Below are 10,619 nucleotides of genomic sequence, written 5' to 3' on the forward strand. Positions count from 1 at the left end.
TGGGGAACCCAATGCCTTTGGCTGCTTTTCCCCCCTCCCTGACCTTGTCTGTCCCCTCTCCTCAACAGAGAAGTCAGACCTGAAGAAAACCAGGGAGCTCACTGGGAAAGCGCACAGCCACAAGCACGGCTGCAGGGCTGAGATTCAGGCAGGCTCAGTACCCTATCTGCCATGCCACATCTCGCTCAGCTCTGAGCAGAAGTTTTTCCAGACTCCATGTCAYCACGATATTCACAGCAGGCTGAGTCAAACAGCCGGGGCAGGCAGCAGGTGGGCTGGGACGTAGGCAAGCTTTCCACTTTGTGTACCACACGCAAGCAGATGCTTACTTCACCAGGAAGCAATGACAGCGGGCAGGGTCTCCAGGGCTGAGCTGTGACGTGGGCTCCACTCATGGCAGCTCAGTCCCTCTCCTTAAGTCCCCAGGGAGAGCACCTGTTAGCAGTGCTGCTCTGGGGCATTAAACTACCATTGCCTTAAGATTTCCTTATCTGATCTACAAAACATAGCCAGGTAATAAGAAAGAGACATCTTTGGTGCAATTCAGGGTATCTTCAAGTTACTGCAGAGCATCTCTGCCTGGCACACAGTACAGTTCATGCAACACCACCTGTATGGCCAGGTGAGGGGAGTGGCAGTGTGTGCTCCAAATCATCCTCGTTGCRTGGGGAAACGTGTTAGCTCACATAAGGTGTGCCCGGCATCAACAGCTTGATTCAGCAGTTAGGGCAAGCAACAGGTTTGCCCCCCATCAGATGCCCCCATGTCAATGGCCAGCACTGGCTCGTGAATCAGCACACATGGGAACCTGGAGCCAAATCCTCTCTCTGGGATGGGAGAGAAAAGGTGCTGCCACATTCGGACAGGGATTGTAGTTGCAAACACCCAGCCCTCTCTGACCATCAGCCTCTCTGGATTGTTATTTCTGGGCTGTGATGGGATAACTCCTGTGGAAGGATCACTAAAATTTTGGGTTAGGGCCTTGGAAGGAAGGGGAGTCCAAGAGAACTTGTTAATATTCAAGTATCACTTCCTCCAAGCTCAAGATTGGTGCATCCCTATGAGTAAGAAGTCGAGCAAAGGGGACAGGAGATCTGCAGGGATGAGCAAGGAGCTCCTGGCAAAACTCAAACAGAAGAAGAAAGTACACAGAATGTGGAAAARGGGACAGGCCACTTGGGAGGACTAGAGGAATGTTTTCAGAGCRTGCTGGGATGCGATGAGGAAGGTTAAGGCCCATTTAGGATTAAATCTGGGCAAGGGATGTCAAGGACAACAAGAACRGCTTCTTCAAATACATCAGTGGCAAAAGGAAGATGAGGGAAAATGTGGGCCTGCTGCTGAATGGGTTGGAGGCCCTGGTGAAGAAGGATGCAGAGAAGGCAGAGYTACTGAGTGTCATCTTTGCTTCAGCCTTTACTGCTAAGGGCAGCCCTCAGGAATCCCAGACTCTGGAGAGAAGAGAGATGGTCTGGAGAAAGAAAGACTTTCCCTTGGTGGAGGAAGATCATGTTAGAGATCTTTTAGGCAAACTTGACACCCACAAATCCATGGGCTTCAATGAGATGCACCCACAAGTGCTGAGGGAGCCAACATTGTGCCTTGTGGTCAAGAAGGCCAATGGTATCCTGGAGTGCATTAGGAAGAGTGTTGTCAGCAGGCTGGCTGAGGAAGGTTATCTTCCCCCTCTACTCATCCCTGGTGAGGCCACATCTTGAGTACTGTGCCCAGTTCTGGGCTCCCCAGTACAAGAGATATGTAGAACTACTGGAGAGAGTCCAGTGTAGGGTTACAAAGATGATTAGAGGACTGGAGCATCTCTCATATGAGCAAATGCTGYGAGAGCTGGGCCTGTTTAGCCTGGAGAAGAGAAGATTGAGAGGGGATCTTATCAAAGCATACAAAAATCTTAATGGAGTATTTCAAGAGGATGGGGCTGGACTCTTTCCAGTGGTGTCCAGCGACAGGACAAGAGAAAATGGGCACAAACTGAAACACAGGAAGTTCTGCCTGAATATGAGGAGGAATTTATTTACTGTGAAGGTGACAGAGCACAGGAACAGGTAGCTCAGAGAGGCTGTGGAGTCTCCTTCTCTGGAGATATTCAAAACCTGCCTGGATGTGATCCTGTGCAATGTGTTTTAGGTGACCCTGCTGGAGCAGAGGGGTTGGACTAGATGATCTCTAGAGGTCCCTCCCAACCTCAACCATTCTGTGAACTCTCCTCCTAGCTGGCAGGTGGAGACAACTAGGGACACCTACACAGGGATACCCTGATTTTGCCCAGTGTATCGCTAGAAGCTGAGTCATGGAGCTCAACATCATTATCAAGTCCTCTCCAGCCTGGGTATRGCACCACAGGGGGCAACCAGAGCAGCACTGCCCATGTCTCCAGCTGAAATAACTGCCATAGTAGCATCCACAGGGCTGTCGCACGTTAGTCACAGAGCAAGGTCAACAGCACCCTCCAAATCAGCAGCCACACAGGGCAGGACTGGTGACCTCCAGCAGCTGCGCCCGGGGACCAGCTGGAATGGGACGTGATAGGAAAGTAGGACCGCTCACACACCTTGGCACCATGTCAGTCACCTCTTTGTGCCTCAAGCCCCAAGAAGCAACGTCTAACCCCAGGCATTGCTCTGCCTTTGGCATTTTTTCCAGTCTCACTCTATGTCTGGGGCTGCTAGACTGAGTTAACCCAGGACAAGTAGGCAGGAAGCCCACAGGGGCTGAGCGCCTGCCAGTCTCACTGTTCTCAGCCTGCTGGGGGTCACCTCTACCTGAGGCCTGGGGACAGCAGCTGGGGATGCCAATAAGGCTCCGGCACCACCTGTCCTGCCCTGCTCTAGGGCAGGCAAAGGCTGCAAGAAGTGACTTTTTTTYTCTCCTCTCCCACATTAAAAGTCAAAGGTCCATAAACCCACAAAATGTTATCACRTCACCTTTACTGCTTTATTTAGCAGGTTTTATGCACCTTGATTGCATCCAAGGGACACACACCCGACTATCTCCCCCAGCCATGCAAGGCACTATATGAATGCTAGATAAAAATACAATCCTTTGGCCAGCAAACCTAAAGGCTCTGCAAGAGAAGGGAGGAGAAAACGTCCTAGCCCCAGGCTCCACCAATACCAAAGAYTGATTTCTTTGTCTTCTTGTTTCAGCAGGAGTCCTAGATGCTTGCTCTCCAAGCTCTTCATTACACAGGGGCAGACACCATCACCCAGAGCCCCSCTTTGCTCACCTCTGTGCTGATGGWCCCAGGTAGCACCYGCTGTCTCCCAGTCAGTCCAGTYGGTGCCCAAGAAGGTGTCTAGCCCTAATGTAAAGAGTTCAAGGCACTAGAWGCCCCTGCCAAGGTGCATTGTCCCATTGGCCAGTGACATATATTTGGACAGGCACATGCTCCCAATCTCATCTGACTTTCCACTGTCTTCTTGGATTGCCAGCATTACCTCAATCAAGGACCTTTTCAAGTGTCYTCAAGGCTCCTCCCTGGTCTCCAGTCCCTCACTACCATGGGATGGTGTCTCCCAGCTCTTCCCCAGCTTTCTCACATCAACTCTCTCAATTTCCTTTTCATCCACCTACCTCCTGGGCCATTCCAGCCTCTTCTCCCTGTTCTCTCCCCATCCTCTCCTTCCTCTTTGCTTTCTAACTTCCTTCACCTCCCTSTCATGCTCTGATGCAGAGCACCTGCTAAGAACCTGCCATGCTCCAGCCSAGACACAGCCGCAACTGGAACAGCTAACAGCCTGCTTGGCCAGAGTGGAGTAGGGTTTGGAAAGCCTGGAGGCAGTCTGTACCATCAAGGGGTCTGAGGCCATGCAGCAGCCTTTTGAGGGGGTTCACAMAGTGAGAAGTATGCAGGAAAAAGAGATGTCTTTCTCCAGAGGTTTGACTCTGGACATCAGCTTGACTCCACTTCCTTTGGTTGCTGCTCCACATGCACAGCCCGGAAAGAGGGGATCTGAGCTGTTTAGGGAGTGGGACAGTGACTGGTGGCAGCTGGGRGCAGAATCACCTCCCAGCCTCACTCCTATCTCCATCCTTTCAACGCAGGAGGGAAGGCAACTCCTGCTCAGCCTCATCAATCAAGGTTTTTCTTGTATCCCTAGGCCATAAGTGGGGGGATAGGTCTTTATCCCAAAGCCCTGTGACTCGCTGYGTGTCCTGATTAACTGGGAAACCCCTCCAATATGTGGCATGCCCAGAGCCCTGCCCTGTCCCTGCTGCACATTTCCCTGCTGCCACCAGAGAGCATCATGCGGACRCTGAAAAAAAAGCTTCTCTCACCCTGAGCTAATCTGAAACCTTTCTAATATTGTGCCAGGCTTTGGGATGATGCTGTCCCCTTTTTGCCTGGTCTTCAAAACAGAGGTGACGTCCCCACAGTCAGATGTGGCCTAGCTCTGCTTTGGATGTAGGCAATCAACTGGCCACAGTGTGTCCTGCTGCCATGGACAGAAGGACCCAGCCACCTCTCTCCTGCCCATCCTCATCTGCAGTAGCCCTGTGACTTCTCAGGAGYAGGCATCACCCCAAAGCACCTCCAGAGCAGCTAGGCCAGGACATGAGCTTCAGAGAGCAAACACGCTTTGATTCATTGCACAGTAATACAGGCCCTGCAAGGAAACAATATAGGAAGAGAATGCTCCATCCTCCTCCTCCTCATCCATGCACACACCAATGCAGCATAGATGCTCCTGCATTTTTGCAGGGCTTTCATCAGRGCTGTGTGTGCCAGGCTGGCTCCCCTCTCCTGGAGGCTTAGGTGATAGAAGAGATCCCAAGGGGACTGGTGCACAAGAAGGAGAGGTTGGGGGTCCCATGCATCTCAAGAACTGGGCACCATCATAAGGAGGCCCTGTGGAAGGAGGAGGACACCTCAGGCAAGCAACAAGATGGATGAACAGACTGTCCCCACCACCTGCTCCATGATAGACCCAACTCACAGAGAGATCCAGCCCTTTCTACAGACTGGAAATGCCCCAGGATCCCACTGGAGGATTCATTCCTCCCTGGCACCTTTAAAAACCCCAGGGATGATGTGCCAGGAATGTGAAGCAATACACCAGGCTCTCACCCTGTCTGGAAATGGGCCCTGGGTGCCACTGAAGCTGAGAAGCCAATTTAATTTCACAACCTGCAAATCCCTTGGGGAGGTGAACACCAGGACCAATTATTTTCTGTCCCTGGCAGCACAATTTGCAAAGGGAAATACCAGGGCTCCATTCAAGTTCAAAACTTCCTGCAAATCAGGTCATGACCTACATCCCACCCTGCCGTCTGACTGATGAAAAACGCTCTATGAGGCTCTATGGTCACCTCTTCCTTGCAGAGAAGCCAGTGTCCTTTTGCACTCCAGCACAGCAGCCAGCAGGGACGGAGAGAGTAGCCAGTTATCTGATCCTGTCAGCTCCAGTGTAAACTTAGCATGGCCTTTTGGAAAGTACTTGCTGTGGCAAAACATGCAGTAAATCACTGCTCCGGATGCCAACAATATTTTGAGATTAGCAAAACTTACAGGGCTCCTTGGGTGAAAGCTCAGACTGTTTGAGRTTGAGGTCTGCAGCCCTGCAAACTTGGGGGGAGGCTCTTGTTACCCCTGTCCCTCCCCACCTCTGAGCTGCAAATGCTTTTTGCTCCTTGGAGGGAGATGGGGCCAGGAAGCGGGCTCACCATTGTGCCTGGAGATGTAGGACCCCCATGTGCACACAGGTGCCCACCCTAGTCTGCGGAGGAGCAGGACTCACCTTCGGATTTCCCTTTCCCAGCAGGCATAGGCGCTACCGCTGCTCCTGCCCTCCCCTTCCCGGATCACTCAGCCCAGCTTGGAAAATCCCCAGTTTCCTCCTTTTATTTATCAAGTAGTGAATTAAGCTCCCTGCCAGCCACCCCAGCCCTCTTCGGCATCGCCCTGCAGCTCTGCTCGACTTACCCCCAGGCCTGGGCCAGCCACCGAGACTGTGGTGCCCAGCACAGGCACTGCGGGAGCAGGGAGACCCAGCACCACTGCCTGAGCTCAGCCCCAGCTCGTGGTCTTCATCATCCCCAGCATCCCTGGTGCTAGTGAGGTCGGCTCAACCACAAAGTTTTGGAGCAGAGACTCCTGAGACCCTTAAAAAGGGTCAGACCCCACCACCTCCATCCGTATGTGCCATGAGTTCCTTGGGCTCAGTCAAAGGCTAGTTCCACACCACGGACCTGACTGAGGGGCAAAAAAAAGTGGAAGTGCTTTGAACTGAAAGGAGAAAGGAGCAGTAAACACCTGGAGGTCAAAATTGGGTGCATCCAGCCTGGAAATCCGCTGTACACTTTGCACAGGGCGGATGATTAACCCCTGACCAAGGGCCCAATGCTCCCAAGGGCCAGTCTGGATGGGACTTGGCTCTCAGAGGAATTTTAACCCAGAGCAGGTTACTGGCTCACTATGGGAGGGACTGGGGAAGATCCTGCATTACACCTGAGGCTGGGCTGTGCAGCTCGACCCTTTCCATCTATGGATGCCCCTCCGCACAGAGTGATACCAGCCCGGCCGTTAGCCTGTAAGCTGAGATGTTTTAACACCTCCTGACTGTCAAACAGCCCCAGAAAAGAACGGTTTCCCTGCACTATATTTGAAAGGAGGGTTGCGGACCAGCATCAATCATTGCAGGCAGCTCAGCGCTGCCCTATCCCCTTAGCCAAACACCAGCTCCAAGGAATCCTAAAGTGGGATTGAAACACCTAAGATTAAAACCAGTTCAGCACAAGAAAAAGCAAATGAGTCTACTTTGCTTCCTAATCCCCAGAGGCTTGTCACTCCCCTCTGCAACTGCCAGGGCTAGAAATGGTTCCTAAAACTAAAAAATGAGAATTTTTTAGGCAACAACCTTCAGTCCCTGGGRTTTGTGACTTGGATACCAAGCTGTCTGCACCCTGGGCATTGGAGCAAGGGCCTTTGGAGGTTAGAAGATGCACCTTGCTAGGAAGTCCTCATTTTGCTGTCCTATGAGGGCTGGCATCTCTCCTCCTTGCCCAGTCCGGGATTGCTTCACTCACAGTCGCAGGCTGGAGCATCCCAGCTTGCCCTCAGCCTCCCTATCCCAGCAGGTCCCCGTGCACCCATGGGCATCAGGCAGAAGAGGGGCAGGCAGAGGATGTCACRTGGCACCTTGGGTTTGGGAGCTGGGACAGACCACAAGGAACCGAACAGGCAGGAGAGTGAAACGTCAGCAACAGAACCAGTATAAACACAAGTGAGCTGAGCCTGCACATTTTCAGTTCCCTGGAGCAGGACTACCAGGCAAGAAAGAAAAGTCTCTCTGGAGGAAGGTGCCCTCTCCAGCAAGGTGGGCAGCCACTGCAGGACCCAGCTGGACTACCAGCCTCCCTGTAAATACTTATGTGCTCTAATGCTGCCATCCAGTGGGAGAAATGCCCTGGTGTGGAAAAGGAGATCCTTGGGGTCGGAGCAGAGTCGAGGGGCCGCAGCCTGGGCCTTCTCCTGGGAGGAAGAGGAGGAGGAGGAGCTGTGCAGCCCCTATGCCCTAGCACAGAGTCGAGGTGGTGGGGACACCCCAGTCCCCTGTCGCAGAGCTGTCACGATCCAGAGAAGCACCGTAGCTGACCCCAGCTCCGCAGCAAGAGCTCCAGCTCGCCGCGGTATCTACCAGCATCTGGATGTTTGCAGTATGAATACATGGGAAAACACGATGTTTGCAGAAAGGCAAATTCCAGCCTCTATTTATCAGCACTGGGGCTGAGAGCAAAGAGAAAAAAAAAAAAAAAAAAGCTTCCTGAGCTTGGTTCACCGAAGCGGAACAACTTTGGCTGCGGTGACAAAGCAGCACAACGGCAAATTTTGCATCCGTGGTAGCCAGAAACCGCGAGAATCCCACAATGCGCCCATTTGTTGTCACAGTGGGTGGCTGGATTCCCGCAGAAAGGAGCTTTCAGTGGAAATATTCAAAAGTTCAAACTCTTTTAGCRACGCAAGGTTTAGCTTGATTGTGCTACGGGCACAAAGGGACAGTGTTTCCTCGGGAGCAGGGAGGTTTTGTGGCTGGAAACACGGCTCTTTTCTTCTGCAGACAGAAGCTGCGTGAGCAGATTCGAAGTGTTATCGAAGCGAGATTACGGTTAGAGATTTGCCTTAAAGGGAGAAGACAGAAAAGGGTTGTGCACGTGGAAGGAAAAAAAAAAAAAAGAACTTGGGGATTTCTTCTGGGCAACAGAGCCACTCTCAAGGTGGCTTTGGTTTCCAGAAATTCATGGAGTTTTCTCCAAAATCGAGGGGAAAAACCTCTAAATTTTTGTCTTCGCTTTGTGCCAACATGAAATTTCTCCTCTATGCAACACAGCCCATGCATACAAATAAGCTGCTCTTTCCTCCAGACAGCTSAAGAGCTCTTCCATCAGCTTAAGTCCAGTGTGAGGCAGATCCTGCTGTCCTCCAAACCAGTAATTACCCAGTAATCTTAATGATTCACCAGCAGCACTCTTGCAATGCTCCGGTTTATAGGCCTGAGTCCTGACAGAGATGTGGTTTGAAAGCATCCACCACCCCTGCGAGCTGGTGAAGGCAATTTTTTCCAGCTGCAAATTCAGCCCCGAGCTGGGGCAGGTGGCTTACGGCAGGCGGCTTACGCATGGCCACCCCACTCGTAGCTGTAAGGTGGGCTGGCTTGAGGCTTGAGGCTGATCTCTTCAATAAAATAAAAAATAAAAAAATAAAAAATAGTTTAAAAAATTCAGTAAAAGAAAAAATAAGCTGGCTAAGTGGAAACAGCAATAAATACATGTATTATAGTTGCAGAAGCTGATGGAAGATATTACAAACTATAAAATGAGGCTATTTGACATAGGGCATCTAATCCACATCCATCCCACCGAAGAAAACAGCCATACTCCGGCACTAAGGCTAAGGACTGCACACAACTCATCAMACTTAAAATCCTCCTGATTTTAGCTGTGCCCAAAGCACCTTCCATGTGTTTTATTTATGGTAGAGGCAGAACCTAAAAGTAGTAGAAAAACCATTAAGGGTCTGGGCAAGGAAAAGGGATTTTTAAAAGATATCACTGGTCTTAAAGAGACTTTCCCTACTGATGGGTCTGAAGGGGTAAAACAGTGAGCGATGGCCCAGTAAAGCAGAACAGCCCCATAGACATTTCCATCATGTGTCCGGAAAGGGGCAGCTGGCACATTCCCAAAGACGACRAACTGCCCTCTTTTCCCATAGCGAGCAAGGAGGGCAACAGGCACCTACAGGCAAGATGAGCCAAAGAGTCGGCCGAGGCGCCTCTGAGTCACCTGATGTGGAATAAATCTCCGCCTGATGGAGCAACGCCAGCATGGGTGAAAGCACAGCCCGGGCTGGCGTTTCCGAGAGGAGCCAGGAGGAGCTTTTGCAGCCGCGTTTCCAGCCTGGGAAGCTGTGAGGAGGCTGATATTCAAGAAAATGAAAGTGCAGCACTATAATAAATAAAGGGCGGCTCCACTGATTCCCCATCATGTCCCAGAGCCAAGAAGGATCTGAAAGCCACTGACAGAGTGCCTTCATTTAAAGAAACCTGCCTCAGAGCAGGAGATCCCCAGACCTCAGTCACCTGGAAGGGATGGTTCAGCATCACCCCTAGCCCTACTGCCTTGGGCACAGTCCCTGACACCAGCGGGCTCCTGGCGTGTAAAAGGTGTTGAGACATTCRGGAATGCCAGACCATGGCCCAGGTAGAAAGGGCTGGAGATTTGGGACAGAGCCACATGTCGCAGGTGATGTAGGGCAGAGCCACCCCTCATCTCTGGGAGGCAGCAGTGTCCATGTCTCAGTGCCGTGGTGGTGGGGCTGCCAGGCTGTCACCATCCCCCGATGTGCCTTGCTCCCCTGCGCCTGAGGGCTGCCTTCCCCATACCCCTGTGCCCGGTGCCTCCCAAATCCCTTTTCCCAGTGCTCCTGGGATCCCCATCCCCAGATGTTCCCAGCTTCTCTGTGCCCAGTGCTCCCGGGATTTCTATACCTAGATGGGCTCCTTGCTCGTCTGTACGCTGTGCTCCCAGTTCCTCTGTTGCTGGTTCTCCCAGGACCCCGGTGCCCAGGTGCTCCCAGTTTCTCTGTGCCTGGTGCTCCCGGGACCCCTATACCCAGATGTGCTCCCGGCTCTCCTGTGCCCGGTTCTCCCAGAACCGTCTTGCCCAGGTGCTCCCGGGACCCCCGCTCACGGCTCCCCCGTGCCCGTCGCTCCTGGGACCCCTATAGCCAGGCGTGCCCCCAGCACCCCCGCTCCCGGTGCCAGGTGCGGGCCGGCCCCGCCGCTCCTCCTCTCCTCTCCACCCCGTCCCGTCTCGTCCCGTCCCGTCCCGTCTCTCCTCCCCCGGGAAAGCGAAAGCGCGGCGGGCGGAAGCCGTGCCGCGCCGTGCACTCCGTGCCGGGGCCGCGCCGCGCCGCGCCGCACCGGGGCCGCACCGGGACCGCACCGGGACCGCACCGGGACCGCACCGGGGCCGCCATGGCCTCCATCGGCGACTTCTTCCGACGGAGCCTGCGGCGCTCGGGTCGCAGAGGTGAGCGCCGGGAGGGGCCGCCGCGCCGTGCACCGCGGGGGCGCCGGGGGCCGTGCGCTCCGCTGCCGCTGTCG

At 53.3% G+C, this 10,619-nt stretch overlaps 2 protein-coding genes across 2 annotated transcripts in view; both read left to right on the forward strand.

Moving 5' to 3' along the window:
• Nucleotides 1-10,619, forward strand: part of UBE2T (ubiquitin conjugating enzyme E2 T) — a 135,535-nt gene that overhangs the window by 2,867 nt on the left and 122,049 nt on the right. The gene's annotated exons all lie outside the window — the stretch shown is intronic.
• DENND2D (DENN domain containing 2D) overlaps nt 10,406-10,619 on the forward strand; it is a 12,556-nt gene continuing 12,342 nt past the window's right edge. Inside the window, exon 1 of the mRNA XM_085304119.1 lies at nt 10,406-10,545. Coding sequence (XP_085160245.1) covers nt 10,491-10,545 — 55 coding nt within the window. The 5' untranslated portion in view covers nt 10,406-10,490. The remainder of the gene's footprint in view (nt 10,546-10,619) is intronic.

The sequence above is a fragment of the Rhea americana genome, unplaced genomic scaffold, assembly GCF_003343005.1.
Source record: "Rhea americana isolate MKP2758 unplaced genomic scaffold, rheAme1 scaffold_203, whole genome shotgun sequence".
Classification (NCBI taxonomy): domain Eukaryota; kingdom Metazoa; phylum Chordata; class Aves; order Rheiformes; family Rheidae; genus Rhea; species Rhea americana.